The 16,676-nt window shown below is 33.5% G+C and overlaps 1 protein-coding gene and 1 long non-coding RNA gene across 3 annotated transcripts in view; one reads left to right on the plus strand and one right to left on the minus strand.

Annotated features, from left to right (window-relative positions):
- The window catches only part of LOC111507951 (uncharacterized), a 353,913-nt gene extending 340,896 nt beyond the window's left edge, over positions 1–13,017 (minus strand). The window contains exon 1 of one of the 2 annotated variants that reach the window (XM_074178365.1): positions 12,865–13,015. In XM_074178365.1, the coding sequence (XP_074034466.1) occupies positions 12,865–12,880 (16 nt within the window). In that variant the 5' untranslated portion in view covers positions 12,881–13,015. Of the gene's footprint in view, positions 1–12,864 lie in introns of both variants that reach the window. The other variant, XM_074178367.1, reaches the window with a different exon arrangement.
- Positions 13,018–13,066: 49 nt separating this feature from the next.
- LOC111514580 (uncharacterized) lies at positions 13,067–16,015 on the plus strand. Its single transcript, XR_002723388.2, has 3 exons — positions 13,067–13,259; positions 15,018–15,160; positions 15,220–16,015. It is a non-coding gene; the product is annotated as an uncharacterized lncRNA (long non-coding RNA).
- The last annotated feature ends 661 nt before the right edge of the window (positions 16,016–16,676 follow it).

Raw genomic sequence — 16,676 nt, forward strand, 5'->3', positions numbered from 1 at the left:
TATTTCAAAGAAACATAATGAATATTAATGGATAAATGAATATTTTTTGAGAAAAATGAAAATTCAATACATTTTTTGAACAGACTGTCAGTCAGCCAGTCTTGCTGAGACTTTGTAATATAACCTTCGTCCATTCAACCACAGTCTACCACTCCGGATTTTGTTCCCTTCAACAACTCCATTAAATTATAGATCATATTTCAGAATATTTTTGTTGATCAGGTTCTCATAACTAGCATTGAAATTCAGTGACAATTTAATGTTATTGTTGAATTCTACTCAAAGTTGCTTGCAAATTTTCTCAATTTTTCTAAAACAACCCAAATTTCTGACACGGCACACATTAGCAGGCAACTGAGAAATATTTATTTTTGGTTCTGTGCCACAAATAACTCAGTTAAATGGGTGCCTACGCAATACAAACACATAATCACCGCAATATTTACATGATATGTTCGACTTATTTCACAGATCGCGCCCAAAGTTTATAATTATAATACGGAGGAAGCTGTTTGAATTATTCTATGCATTTCTCTTATTGATTTTGGAACTATCTAGAACAAAATAGAACTTTCAGATGTTTCTACATTCAGATCAGGTTTTCCCAAAAAACCATTTTGCTAAAATAATATTGTAGTAAGAAAGTTTTTGGCTTTCTACTACTCCATCTGATACAAAAAAATGGATGAGAGAATCTTCCAAAGAAAGGAAGGATTAAGGCGAAACACGCGTATATCAGTTAGGGTGACAGTGTTCCATGTGAGTACAATTTATTACCATTCATTCAAAGTAGAACTCATGTGAATGATATCTGATTCTTATTCCTCCACGAATGTTCGATATACAAACTGAATAGATAAAAGTATCTTCTGTATAATTCAGTGTTCATATAGAAGTATTTGTTTCGAAAGAATTTTTTCTTTCGTGTAATTCAATGTTTATATGAAAGTATCTGTTTCAGGAGGACTTTCTTTCAGTTTGTGTCTGAAAGTTACTTCTTTGCATGATCTACACATCCATGTATAGAGTTACTTATTTTCAAATTGATTAATCCTTCCTTTCTCTGGAAGATTCCCTCATCCATTTTTTCGTATCAGATGGAGTAGTAGAAAGCCAAAAACTTTCTTTCCCAAAAAATTAATCACTCCTAAAAATATAACCCTTTCAAATCAATATTGTAGTATAATGATAATATTTGAGTTATTTATTCACACAAGTGATTTACTATTGTTTATTCGTGTATGTCCTACATATTTTGCGATTAAATTGAACATTCAATCAGTCAGAACACAATTAAATCATTTAAAAGTTGGTGACAGTATTTCCTGAAAGTTACTTTGTTAGGGTTCATTTTTGTTATAATTATGTACATTTATAGTTACATTATTATAATTATCCAATGATATTTCGCCGTCGATGTGGGGAGCAGACAGTCTTATTTCTTTTTGTTGGTTGCGCTGTAGTTCAGCCGCGCATAAAATTCGAGGTGGGGAATCTTGACCCAAATATGACGGAGAGTGAACTTACTTGTGTTTACTTCTATACGGTGCTTTAACGGCTGGTGAGGTTGAATAATTCAGTTTTGACCTTTGTGTTTCAAAAATTGTTGCAAAAATTTCATAAAAAATTAATAGAAGGAAAAAACGGAGTTGTGTTACCTTCGAAAACAAATATGCGCCATCTGGAGCATCCTTAATGAATTGATTTATTTGTTCACTGGCGAGCATCGACGAGATCTTCGGTTCGTATCCATCAGAATTGCGTTTCAGAGAGGCACGTAATTTGGAATATTTGCTGATGTCCATATTTTTCTTGATATTCAGGGTACTTCTCAGCATTGAGTAAATTGTCCATAATGACGATGGTTCCAAAGTTTTTGCCAAATCTTCGAAATGAATGACAAGAATTCATAGAATTTTCAAAATTATATTCATATTTTCCTCTTGATTTTGCTGGCAGTAAATTATTCCTCCAAATATTTGCTTGCTCGGTAATACCTGGTGGGGTAGCACAAATTTCTTGATCGGTATCACTCACTTTGAATTTTTACGAGATCCTGAATGACAGCTCATAACAATTAAAACAAATGGTTGTTGATACACGGATATAACTAGATTCTCTACCAACCTAAAAACTCTTAAATAATAAATTCACTGAAAATATGATTTTTATTTTGATTTTACAGAGAATTTGAAGAGAAAATTCACTGATTTTGGCTTTTGGACAATTGAATGTTCTCATGAGTTCATATTTCTGAGAGTGAATGTTACATATCTCATAATTTTTTAAAATTTTATACGGAAGTGGCCGCCATTAATTTAGAACACACTTATATACTAAATGAGCCAATACCTATCTGCTGTCAAACGCGTAATGATCAGTATAAACTAGAGGGAATAGAAAAATATATTTATAAGATGTGGCTTCTCCTAATTGTCATTATCAAAATAATCCAGCACTTGAAGGGCCGATCTGCTGATGAAGTTGTACTCATGGTTTCTTTTTTCCGGAAATCGGGCCGCAAATGTATCACATGTCTTTGGAACAACTTTATCTCATTCTCCGTGAATAATAAATGAATTTAAATAATTTTTGTTTGTGAAATTTGATCGTTCCGTCATGATTTATTATTGAAAATTTGCAAATGACAAGTAGTGACATTATTTTATCTATTGATTGTTTCCTAACGCCGCACCGTCGTGGCCAACTGACAGTATTTAGAAACCGTATAGTAGGTATTTTGTCGATGGAAAAATATTTAATTGCAAATATTTCAAAAACTACAAATTTTCGGAATAGGTATCCATATACAAAGTTACCCTTATTTTCAATGCCTAATACGATTAAATCATAAAAATGGGGGTTACCATTAGAAAAAAGTCAGTTCAGACGGTTTATGCAATTTCATTTATATTCTTTTTTTTTGACAATTATCAAAATTTTATATTAAATCTATTGAATTTGGTTCTACTCTACAAGGAACACGATCAAAAATAACGATAAAACATTTTCTCATAGAAAAAATTAATAATTATTGTAGGGTCTGCAAACATCTTTTTTGACATAATAACTAAAATATGTCAAAAACGGTTAGACTTAGATTCAGGACATTATGCACAAAAAGGATTCAGGTAACCACTAAGTGATTTCTGTTTGTGAAGCTGCAGTCAACTTTGAGGATGCCAGGGAGTAAGAAAGAAACTCTTTGGTATTGCGTCAAGTTTTCGTAAATGTTTATTTCCTTATTCAGGGCCTACTAAAAATTATGAAAAAATTAAAAACACAGTTACGATTTCATAGACCAGATGCGATTACTTAATATCGTGAGTTTGAGAGAAACTAGTTCCTTCAAAACAATCAAATCTAGAAGCCTACAGTGATTTAGATTGGGCTAGCGATATTAACACACGCAAATCTACCTTAGGTTGTGTTATAAATTCAGTGCAATGGACATCCCGAAAACAAAATATTGTTGCTTTCTCACCGTTTGTGGCTGAGTATACAGCACTTAGCTCTACCATAACAGACGTGTTGTGGGTCCAAAAAATTTTTTTGGATCTTGGTTTTCAGTTGATTAGCCCAACAGAAATATTTGAAGACAATCAAAATATTTTTGTTGCAAATCAAGTCAAATGTGAAAACAAACTGAAATATATTCATATCAAGTTGAGTTCTGTAGAAGATATACTACGCAAAAACTTGGTTAAAATATCCTATGGATAGAATCAAAACGGCTACAAGCAGATGTATTTACGAAAGATTCAAATTCTGTTCAATTCATCAAAATTCTGTCACTTCCAGTTTATGAATGTTTTTTCGAGTTTTGTTAACATATGGGTGGATGTTAGAGTTCTATGGTTTTTTGTTTCATGTCATTGTCAGTTATTGACTGACAACTGTCATACATCAATGAGATCACGCTTCACGTGACTAACCTAAAACTAATCTTCATACACTGTCTGCATAAGATAACCGATAAGATTTGATTGTTCTGAATAAACCTGCTTCTCTCAAACTCACGATAGTAAGTAGTCTCATCCGGTCTATGGAATTGCCACTATATTTTTAATTTGTTCACAATTTTTCTGTACATCCTGAAGAAAAAAATAAATACTCCAGAAAGCTTGACGCAATACCAAAAAGAATTTCTTTTTCACTCCCTGACATCCTCAAAATCAACTGCAACCTCACAAACACTTAGTGGTTCAGAAGTTATATACAGATAAATAGATATTTATATATATATATATATATATATATATATATATATATATATATATATATATATATACAGAGATAAAGATGTTATTGAGTGTGTATGATATAAATCAAAAGGGAAAATTTGTGGAAAGAACACTCAAAGAAGGGGCAAACCGCGGACACGTGTTTCTGGCTATTGGCCTCATTAGCGCGGTGCAGCCAATTGCAAAGATGGACAACAACTGGTTACCAAAAATAAAAAACTTCACATATGCACGGTGTCACCAACAGGAGCTAACCGCACATTTGTGGTTTCAATTAGAAGACCTAGCATTCTCAGGCATCATCTAACATCACCACGTATGCAGCTATAGCTACCTGCGTGACTTCCGGGTCCAGGTTATAAATACAGAGATGAAGATGTTATTGAGTGTGTATGATATAAATCAAAAGGGAAAATTTGTAGACAGAACACTCAAAGAAGGGGCAAACCGCGGACACGTGTTTCTGGCTATTGGCCTCATCAGCGCGGTGCAGGAAGTCATGCAGGTAGTTATAGCTGCCTACGTGGTGATGTTAGATGATGCCTGGGAATGCTAGGTCTTCTAATTGAAACCACAAATGTGCGGTTAGCTCCTGTTGGTGACACCGTGCATATGTGAAGTTTTTCATTTTTGGTAACCAGTTGTTGTCCATCTTTGCAGATGGCTGCACCGCTCTGATCGGGCCAATAGCCAGAAACACGTGTCCGCGGTTGGCCCCTTCTTTGAGTGTTCTGTCCACAAATTTTCCCTTTATATATATACCGGGTGTCAACGAATCTATTAGACAAGTCATAATTTCTAGACTATTAGGAGAATTGAAATGAGATTTGGTATAGTTGAATGGTATGTGGAGAGGAATGTTCTCACATATTTTTCACTTTCCGGTCACTTCCGGTTTCAGCGGAAATGGCTCCGGTTCTGAATTTTTAAATGGAACACCCTGTATATTGTAATATTTTTGGATTTCTGAGACAATTCTGGATCAGAAACTGACATTTCCGGAAGTTTTTCAGCCTACTTGATTTTTTCAGAGTCACTTTTAAAATTGCATCTAGGTGGCCATGATCGGACGTAAACTAATCTATGGACCTCAGGTGATATCAGAAAATTGCAATAGCGGAGTTTTAGTGACTAGTGTGTTGAATATGAATGAGACAAGTTTACAAAATAACATTTTCATGTCTATTATTTTTCAAATGGCGACCATTTTTTGACAAGCAATTTCCGAAAAAAGGATTTTTTGACGAATCTAACGTTACTAATTTATTTGCGATTGGATCAACAAATTTAACAAATTTAACTAATAATTTCAGCGATGCACTTAGATTTTTTGCAATATCCTAAGTTCTTGAAAATTCCACTATAGTAAATTTTCAAAGTGCATCCCTCCTTGTTCAAGACACATTTCAGCTCGTTCAATTGTTTCTCTCAACACGTTTTGTAACATTTGAGGCGATATACTTCTAAATGACTGGTGAATCCTTTTTTCTAAGATTTCGAGAGTGGCTGGGGCTGTTGCATAGTAGACCCTTTCTTTTACATATCCCCAAATGAAGAAATCTAACACAGTCAGATCCGGTGAGCGGGCAGGCCACCGTACTGGACCGTTGGTTGCAATAACTCTATTATTAAAATGCTCTATTAAAAAATCAAGTACGTCTCTGCTATTATGGGGTGGTGCTCCATCTTGCTGGAAGTAAATTTGCCGTAAAACTTCTAAAGGCATATCATTAAGATGATCCTCGATTTCATTTTGAAGAAAACCCAAGTATCTAACCCCTGTTAACTGACCTTGAAACAATATTGGACCAATTATTCTGTTTCCAACGATACCAGCCCAGACATTGACGCCAAACCTTTCTTGAAAATTGCCCTCTCTCATTGCATGTTGATTTTGTTGGGCCCAGTACCGACAATTCTGCCTATTAAACATGCCATTATTTGCATATATATATATATATATATATATATATATAGTAGAATGGAATAACGGGGTCTCTCAGTAGTTAAAAAATCAAAAATCAAAAACTCTGCTTTACTTTGCCAAGCTTTCGCTTCTAATGGGAAGCTTCTTCAGTTCCTATAATTTATTGAGTTGTGAGTTTTTTTGCCAATGAATAAAATTACAAATCATACTTACAGTAAAAATGAGTGGAAAACAATTAATTGAACATATAAATCGACGAAAAAAGTTAAACATTAATGGAGTTTTTTGGTTTGACAAATGTCATACCTTGACATAAATGTCATTTTTCAATGGGCATGATGATTTGATAATCTTTGACTCTAAAGGGAAAGTTGATTGATACAATTTTCATTATTATCAATATGAGTTTTGGTATAGTTCCAGCAAGTTACTGTATATACTACTGAGATTATCAATGTCAGTTCTCTTATTCATACAATTAGAAGACTTATTAATTTCAACCATTTCAAGAAAAAGGCGTTTGGAAATATTTTTTTCCATATGTAAAACTGTGATAGAGTAATTTGGTTTATGTCCTGTTTCTATAGAATGTTGCACTAATGCACATGATTTCTTATTAAGCTTTATATCACTTTTATGTGAAGTTATTCTATCTTTAAGAATTCTAGATGTTGTTCCAATATAATCCAAATTACAAGGAATTACAAGGAATGTTATAAATCACATTTGACTTTTTGGTAGCATCTGTTTTATCTTTTGTTCAAAAATGTTTGAACAAAATATCAAAATATGCCAAAAAAATATTAAAACTATAAAGAATTTGAATATACCAAATTAAAAGAATCCGACAAATTAATCCAGAAAAAAATAAAAACCATTTTCTGAAATTTCTGTTTTTTCGGATGTCTCTGGATATACTCGGAATTTCAGAACTTTCTCAACGGCATATTGTTAGTCAGGTAAATGCGCCACTTTGCCAACTTCGTCCCAATTTAACCATTTTCGTATCTCTCATAGTTTTCGAGATGCCAATGGTGAGTATCGAATTTGTATTGAAAATATCATTCAAGATATGCCTTTGTCCCAAGGATTTTAGGACGAAGGCATACCTTAAAAAAGGTCAATAAATTTCTGTGAATTGTCAAAAATTAATTCATTGAATATTTCAAAAACTACAACCAATTACAAAAAATCGGCTACTGATTTGAATTTATCCCCCAATTCAACTCAGAGACAGCTTTTGCAATCAATTTTAATTTTTTCCAATATAAAGGGGGGTCTTATAACGCTCGAAAGATATTTCAATTCTCTATATAAAAACTTTGACAGTTTTAAATTTGGATAACAAGTTGCGAATTGGTATGAACTATAGACTGAGAACTTTGCAACCAAAAGATAATTGAAATAGCTCCCAAGTTAATTGTCACAAAGTTTGTGAAGTGTATGAGAAAGAAACGGTAGTAATCACCCATATAAACTCAAGATGAGTTAGTAGATGACGATGACCATGACAAAAAATGCAGTTTTGTGAGTCGATGGCCAAAAGTTTGATTGTGAATCGAAACTGAATGAAAAGAATTTGTTTTTGTGACGAATACACTCCAAAGTATATGTCAACCGCCAAAATGTATGATAAAGTCAAACATGAACCACTCATTTTTCGAGATGGTCACACTCGAAAATGAATGTCTGGGCGGGAATTCGTTTCTCTTTCGAATGTACATTCATTTCGGGAAATCTTACATAGAGTGACGGTATTACGGAATTCCTAGTCCCAAATTCATACATCAATAACTTCGCAATCATTTCCCCCTTTCGAAAGTTAAGAGGATGAAATGAATAAAAACACTTTTTTCTAATTTCTACTACTTATTTTGTTTTAACGACCGGTTTCGGGTTTTACCCCATTATCAAGTATGAAACTAACATGTGAAATTTGAGAATTCCGTTAAATAAGTAATTTTTAGGTAAACTAAAAGCAGAGGTAGTTGAAGAAACAAGGGTGTGAACTGTAAATTTCAACACTGAAGATTATAGAGGTAGTTAAAATTACAAATTCAAGAGTGGAGACCTACATAAATTGATGTGTTTTTTAGGGGATATATTTCCGATTTTCAATTGATTTGTCAATATCCATGGCTTCCAATGAATTCGTTGTCTTTCCTTTATTGCATACCAGCTTTTACCCGCGGCTTCGCTCGCGGGTGACAGAAGAAAAAAACAATAAATATAGAAAAATTCCAAACAGCTGAAACTATAGTCAATTGGATTGGATTGGATATTGTCGTAACTGTGAATGAAATAGTGCGACGGTATTACGGTACTGAGGGTTGGAACTTCATTGAAAATGTGTACAAAATTTCATGATGATCGGTGGAGTTATTTTCGCGTGAAACCGTAACAAAAAAAACTTACATTCGCATTTATAATATTAGTAGGGACGTCATGACTGTAAATAATACAGTGCGACGGTATTACGGTACCGAGGGTTAGAACTTCATTACTGGAATGCTAGATGATGTTAAAGTAGCTAGATTTTGACATTTTGTTTGACAAACAATTTTGTTATCTTACATAAAAAATAATTTTTTCTTCAATAGGAAGTATCCAATGTTACTTCTAATACCTCCAAGAACATATGGACAAAATCTCATGATTATCGGTTGAGTAGTTTTCACGTGAAACTGTAACAAAGAAACTTACATTCGCATTTATAATATTGGCAGGGATGTGTAGGATTTTGTATTCTGATTCTTATAGATGTTCATACATTGTAGTTTTTTTATTCAAACAAAGGTGTTCACGGAGTCTTACGTCAAAATTTTTACCAGTTTGGCTTGAATATATTGCAGAGCATTCGCCACACTTCATTCTATATATACCTGATTTTTTCATTGCATCTCGTTTGGGTTTTGCATTGAACAGAGTTCTGCATAAATTATTATCATTTACGAAATCTGTTGTTATTTTGTATTTATAGAAATAATTTTGAATATTTTCTGAAAGTTTACTTGAGGAATTGATGCTACTATATTAACATGTATTGTATTCTCTGCTCTTTGGATATAGTTTACTTGATGTTTTATCTGATATTATCCATTGGAAAAACTTGTACCTGATTGTTTACTGCAATTTGTTTAATTATTTCCAGTTCATCCTGGAAATTCTTTTCGGGGAAAGGGATTGCGGAAGCTCTGTGCGCCATTGACCTAAATGCGAAAAAGTCAATGGAAATTTCAACAGTTCGGACTTCCATTGTCTAATATAATATAAATTGATTTGAAATCCCTAAAAAAAATTAAAAAGATTAATCGAAAATAACAATTTTATTAAACAAAAAACTGAAATTACAAAGAAATAACATAGAAGCAACAGCCAAAAAAATTAAACATTGAAATATTAACAAAAGCAGAAAATTAAAAAATTAAAAAATATTATTAACAAAAAATGAAAAATCAAAATTAAAAGTTTCCAAACCAAGTTGCGTCACGATGTTTCGATTGTTACTATCCACAATCGTCAGTTATCACCGAAGACGATTTTTAAATTTTATTTGTCATTTTTTGTTAATAATATTTTTAATTTTTTTAATTTTCAGCTTTTACTAATATTTCAATTTTTTATTCTTTTGGTTGTTGCTTGTATGTTATTCCTTTGTAATTTCAGTTTTTTGTTTAATAAAATTGTTATTTTCGGTTAATCTTTTTATTTTTTTTCAGCGACTTCAAATCAATTTATATTATATTAGACAATGGAAGCACAAACTGATGAAATACTCCACGAAACATTGTCAACCACCTTCAAACAAACGTCAAAGGGAATTGTACAGTCTGTGAATGTGTTTTTCCGGTAGATATTGAATTGAAAACCATTAATGACTCCAAATGATAGGACATACACGCCCGTGTCCTGCTGGAAGGTCCTGCCGGAAGAACTTTGGTGCATTGGTGTTGAAATTTTTCATGCCCTGCCAGCAGGACTCGACTTTTCAATTTAATTGTTTTTCTGGCAGTACGCTGAGTACTAGGTAGGACTTGATTATTATTGTGATTTTAGGAATGCATAAAGAAATAACAACAAAAAAAAATTTTACAATTTATTTAAAATAATCAGTCTCACAATTTCAACAGCAATATATTTTGATTTTATAATAGTGTTACAAACGAAAAAACAATTTTTCCACAATCAACCATCACATTTGGAATACAAAAAAACACTTTCGCATATAAAAGTTAATATATATTTTTATTTAAAAAAATTATTACGTAAATTTCTACCGCACGGGAATGCCGTTTTTGATGTGAAATTCGAAACAGCCCCTGTCTGTTTGGGGACTACACATTACAGTGTTTGGCCACATTTTTTGCAATAAAAACTGACTTTTGTCTGAATTTTTCTAATCCGAGAGCATATAAGACAGTCCCGTTGCACACGGAGCCTGTCACTGTCTCAGGACAGTGCAAACAGCACATGAGTGTTCTCTGCATTGGCTTCCCCTCTAAGAGTCGGGCTAATAATATTTAATGGTAGTGTAATGTTGGCCCATTTAATTAATTGGTTGGCCAACGCTTCAGTGAAGTGCTAATGGTCCACTGGGCGGTCTCGACTTTTAAAATAGTTGAAAGTCAAAAAAGCGTTGGTTTGAACTATTATAAAAATTGACTCAAACATTCTATGGACCCAGTTCTGGGTTCGCCAAACCTCTTCTTGTACAAGTTCACTTTGCCGAATATGGTTGTGAGTATCGATGAAAATAATCTTCAACTATTTTAGGTCTTTCCACAGTCTTATAAAAAACTTTCCCATCATTGTCATACTTTTTTTTTGGCATATGGTGTGCCCCGAAGGGTAGTGTTACATGTAGTAATGAAGGAATAAACTTTACGGTCCCTCCAAGATACCCTAGAAGATCAACATCTTGATAATTTGCAGTGGCTGAGGCGTACACAAAGACGTAGCGTTCACTTGCAGACATCTTAGCTTGTACTGATCGTAGAGGTACCATTCAAAAGCCTACCCCCACTATTTTCCATGGTTTTTCTACCCCATCAGCTTTTAAATGAAGGCGAAGCTCAAAATTACCCGAAAACATGATTTTTACGCTCAAAATTGAGTTTAGATACCCAGGAATACTAAGAAAAGGACAAATTTAAAAAAAAACGAATAAAAATTAACATTTTCTGACTTTGTTTCTGCCTAGCTTAAAATTTCATGAGAAATCGAATGGTAGTACTTGCCGGCCTGCCAGGAGGACGAATGAGCTTCGTAAACCTAGTTGAAGGTGGTAGGATATTGAGGACGCCACGTACTGCCGGAAGGATGTTGTACGTTCTATCTATCTTTGAAATATCGAAATCTAAGTAGTTTAGCTCTTTATTTTGTTCGATTTCTACTGTGAATTTAATTATTTTCTCATACAGACTATTAAGAAAGTATAAAATTGATTAATTTATCTGTTCAAACAATCAGAACCAACCATTACGTCATCAACGTATCTGAATCAAAATACAATATGTTTCTGAAGAGGGGATTATTAAGGATACGGGAATTTTTAGTGTAACTATGAAAATGTCTGCCAAAATGGGACTTAATAGTGAGCCCATAGGGATACCTGAGTTTTGTATATGAAATGTCTTATTATATTCCTCTATATTACGGGTTACCCCTTAACGGGTAACTTGATTTATGTAGGTCTCCACTCTTGAATTTATAAGTTTAATAACCTTTATAACCTTCAGTGTTGAATTTTATAGTTGGCACCCTGGTTCGTTAAACTACCTGCTCTTACATCTTACCTAAAAACTCCCGATATAACCGAGTTTTCAGATATCACATGTTAGTTTTATAGTTGATAATGGGATAGAACCCAAAACCGGTCGTAAAAATAAAATAACTAGTGGAAATCAGACAAAAGATTTTCTATTCACTTTATTGAAGTGATTTTGAATTTTCACAAAATGAACAAGTCATAAATCACACATAGATTGGGGACTATAATAATGACTTAAATGAGTGATAAGCATTCTATTACAGTACGCAGTACGTGAATAATTAAAGAAATAAGAAAATGAAAAGACACTCGGTGAAATAATTGAAATTTTTGCAGTTTTTGCGAAATAAATGTTATCACTTTCTACTTCTCTGTCTTTTTCTTTCCCAAAAATCTTGTACCCTACTTTTCTGCAACTTCAATATTCCAAGATGATTGAATTGAATCAATACTCTTACTCTAGCATATTCATGAATTTTTGGACAAAAACAATTTTAAATGTATTTCAAATAATTCAGTATTCTACTTCTTAGATGCAGCACTTTTGAAGAGAATATTTTTTTGAAGTTGTATGTTTCTCGAACTACTTACTGTACTTCAGAAAGTGATTCTTCAGTAAACTATTTTTTTTCATTGAATTGAAGAATTTTATCGTATTACTAGTTGAAATAGTTGCAGTTCATTGTCGAAATAGGTTTGGGAGTCAGCTCTAAAAACATCCAAACTTAGAAACTACGTCAATAGAAAGTTCGAACTGTGTCGGTTTGTTACAACAAAACATTTTTGGCAGCTAGGCCGCATTCTGTTAATTCGAATGACCTTCGCAAAATTCCGACCTACTTCCAGAGTCGCACGAGGTGCGAAAAGGGTTGTAGAAAAAGCAACACACTGGAACATACCAGAAAGCTCGTTCTGACACTGACCTTTGAGAAATTTCATAATTCGAGGCTGCCAGTGTGCTTGGTCTGGGTTGCCATGAGATCCGCACCTGCACCGCACCAAGTAAGCGCGAACTACTGGAGCGTCTGCACCGTCGGCGTCGGATTTGTGCTAAAAGAGGAACCACGTCAGCGAGCGTCCTGACTCTCGAACACTGAATACGGGATGTTTGCATTTACGCATCAAATTGGCAACTTGCAAGACGCCAGTGGTAATTTCAGGAACTCTATTCATGATTTCAATAGTTTCAGTCACAAAGTAAATATGAACATATTAGATGAATAGATACATTCATTCATCACTTAAAATCTATAAAAACCAATATAATAATAATATTGATACTTTATTTCATTAGTGGCAAAAATAGAACTAAAACTGGGTAAGTCATTTCGCTGTCTTGAAATAATAGAGTGAATTTGCTTATTAGCTGTGGAACAGTTCAAATTACAAAATACAAAAACATATACTTCAAATATGTATATGGTTTTTCATCGGGCGCTTCCTTGAATAAAACAAAATGTGTGCGAGATATCGAAATTTTATATTCATTTGAAAGACTTATTTATGCCATAAGGTGTGAAATATAACATTGTTCAAATGGAGTGGAAGCGCATCCGAAACGTCCAATTTTCCATGACTCTGGCGCATAAATCAGGCTGAGTTTGACCGATGGCATGGAAAATGTTGGCTTTGAGGAACGCTGTGATTTGTGTCTTATTCGTATACAACTGCGACTCAGGAAAGCACCACAAGAAAAATTCTAACTGGGTCAAATCGTAGGATCTCGGTGGCCAGTTCACATCACCTCCACAAGAGATGACAATGCTCCCAAATAACTCGTGCAGAATATCTGATGTGGCCTGAGTTGCGAGGCACGTAGCGCCGTCGTGTTGAAACCACATATCGTTGGTATCCAGATAATCCAAAAGAAGTTGATGATCATCGACCTATAGTACTCACCGTTGACAGTGATGATCTGACCAATGTCGTTGTCAAAAGATATGGATCGATAACGCCGCCAGCCCAAAAGCCACACCAAACAGTGATTCATTCGGGGTGCATTAGACGCTCTTGGGTCTCATGTGGATTGGTATCGTCACAAATTCAACAATTTCGTTTGTTCACGTACTCATTCATAGAGAAATGAGCCTCATCGCTGAACATTATTTTTCTATGAAAATTAGGATCAGTTGTCAACCGATCCGGACCCATTTAGCGAACACACGTTTGTTGTCTATCGCCTACCTTCAGTTCATTGGTCAGTTAAATTTTGTACGGTAAGTTGTAAGAGGCCGAGTTCATATGAGTGACGCGAAATCGACTGCCTCGGATTCTCAAAGAGAGCGGCGATATTTTTGGCAGATCTTGCGTCGACATATTGATGTTGTTTTTTTCTGATTGATTCGGCTGTTACTCGATGAAGATCCATAGTAATTTCATAAACTACAACTCACGATTTGATCTCCAAAAACTTTATTCGAAAAATATATCACGCTAACACAGTAGCTTTATCAACAGTGATTTGAATCACTGTTTCGCTAACACAGTAGCTCATCAACAGTGATTTGAATAACTGCTGATAAAGCTACTGTGTTAGCGAAACATGTCATGATATATTTCTCAAATAAAGTTTGTGATTTGCTTCATCAACAGTGATTTGAGTCACTATTGATAAATCTACTGTGTTTTTTTTAAGATAAATGTCTCCGAACCGGATATAATGATGACAAAACATACAATTCCGCTTTCTGAACAACCTTCAGGAAATAACATCATCAATATGTAAGTAAGTTTCGTTTTAACATTGATACCTTGTATTTGAACATAGATACCCATTCGTCATTTGCAACCTCAATGTATTGTTAAATTCAGTTGAGAATAAGAAGGCATTTCTACTATATAAATGAAACACTAAATAAATATCTCAAAAATATTTTTTGATGTATTTAATATATTGTTTTTGTTGTTCTAAATCGTCATGGATAGATGTAATTTATCTGAGTTTTGAAGACCCAACTTAGTCATTATTGGCATAAATATTCAAATAATAGTAGAAGAATTTTAGTGACAGGAACTCATAGGCAGATTGGAACACTAGGGAGATTCTCATAAATAACAGAGAGTATTCATTTTTCAGGTTAGTGACGCTCCTACTACCACTTTGGAAGAATACAATCCTGAGGTAATCGAGGAACCTCTACACGTGAGACCTTACAGCGAAAAAGCTACTGTGGCGTTACCATATATTCTATTGCTCCATCAGGGATAACTCCCAATTTGGTAATGGTTTTTCCTCAATTTTCAATTTCATGCAGGTATATTCCATGCATATTTTTCAGGAGAATAGATTTATGTACCTTTTGAAATAGACTGGGAAAAGGCTTTTGGATACCACTGAGTATGGTAAATTGATAATGGCTACTTATAAACCAGGACATGTATTTTTAAGAAACGAGATTGCATCCTTAATAATTAAGAATGAATTGAAAGATGACAAAAATAAAAGCTTAGCCACAATTTCATCGTAAAAAAATAATTTACCAAAGGAAATTGTTTTCTACTACAACTAATTGGTAACAAAAATATGAACAAATTACATAATGTTTCGAAATTTTTTATTTTCAAAGTTTTCTTGCTAACTTCATTAGTATATAATCATAACATTTTATATCACTTTCTTCACGGATTTATTTATTTTTATTTTCAGAATATCCTGTGAGAGATTTAAAACATTGGCACAAGAAATTCATGATATTTTTCCATACGAAAACCCAGAAGTTCATTATACACCTTATGTTAATAATAAAGGAAAGCCCAGGGGTGAACTTTGGTCTAATTATATTTATTCAAGGATTCAAATAATTTATTACTAGAATATACATGTTTTATTTTGGTAAAATTTCCATTTTGTTAAGGACTGGCAATACCAGAAATAATTATTCTTGAAGTTTTTACCTTCCACTTAACTGAATCAATAGGAAAATCTTAAAATGAGAAATATGGATAGTTTGATCCTAAAAAATTTTACTACTCACTTATACTAGATAGACATTCTCAATGTAATTACTTTTATTTGGTTTTACGTCGTTTGTCATCTTTCAAAGTTTTCATTCAAAATAAAAAATAGGTCAATGATTTGTATTTTGAATTTCAAAATCCTTTACCTTTTTTGAACTTCCTAACTATGCCTGTCATTCCTAAACTTTTGTGACAAATCACTTCATCAAGATATGTTGATGTTACATTCAACTATTTGAATTCAATTCCTGTTATATTTTATAAAAGAGAATTGAACAAAAAGTAGTTGAGGTGCAATTACGCAAAAGTAAACAAATCCATTTGAAATAATTCTGCATAAAACGACATTTTTTGCTGTAGCTACAATTTTCGAAAAATATGGATTTTCATATTTATTAAATCACTCAAGAGAAACATTACAAATAAACAAAAACTTGTATTCCTACTTGGGAACATTAAAAGTGAAGCGCAGGATCTTCTTCACATAAACAGTCACAACCTCTACATTCTGTTCTACATCTTCAACGTTATCTTCTTCTATCATCTGTGTAGCATTTCCAGTTATATTGTCATCAATCATACTTTTACACCAAGCTAGTTTAGGATCTGCCCGCCAGTCATCATTAAATTCCGCCTTCAGAAGACTTTCAACATTAGCGACTTTTTCAGGTGGTATGTTGCGTACTGAAGGTAGCCGTTCCAATTCATAAGTTTTTGAAGAACGTCCTCGCTTGCCGAGATTTTGGAATATTTCATGAGAGGATTCACATCTGTACTT

The sequence above is a fragment of the Leptinotarsa decemlineata genome, unplaced genomic scaffold, assembly GCF_025532065.1.
Source record: "Leptinotarsa decemlineata unplaced genomic scaffold, Ldec_3_MD MMD2_tig00003736_RagTag_RagTag, whole genome shotgun sequence".
NCBI lineage: Eukaryota > Metazoa > Arthropoda > Insecta > Coleoptera > Chrysomelidae > Leptinotarsa > Leptinotarsa decemlineata.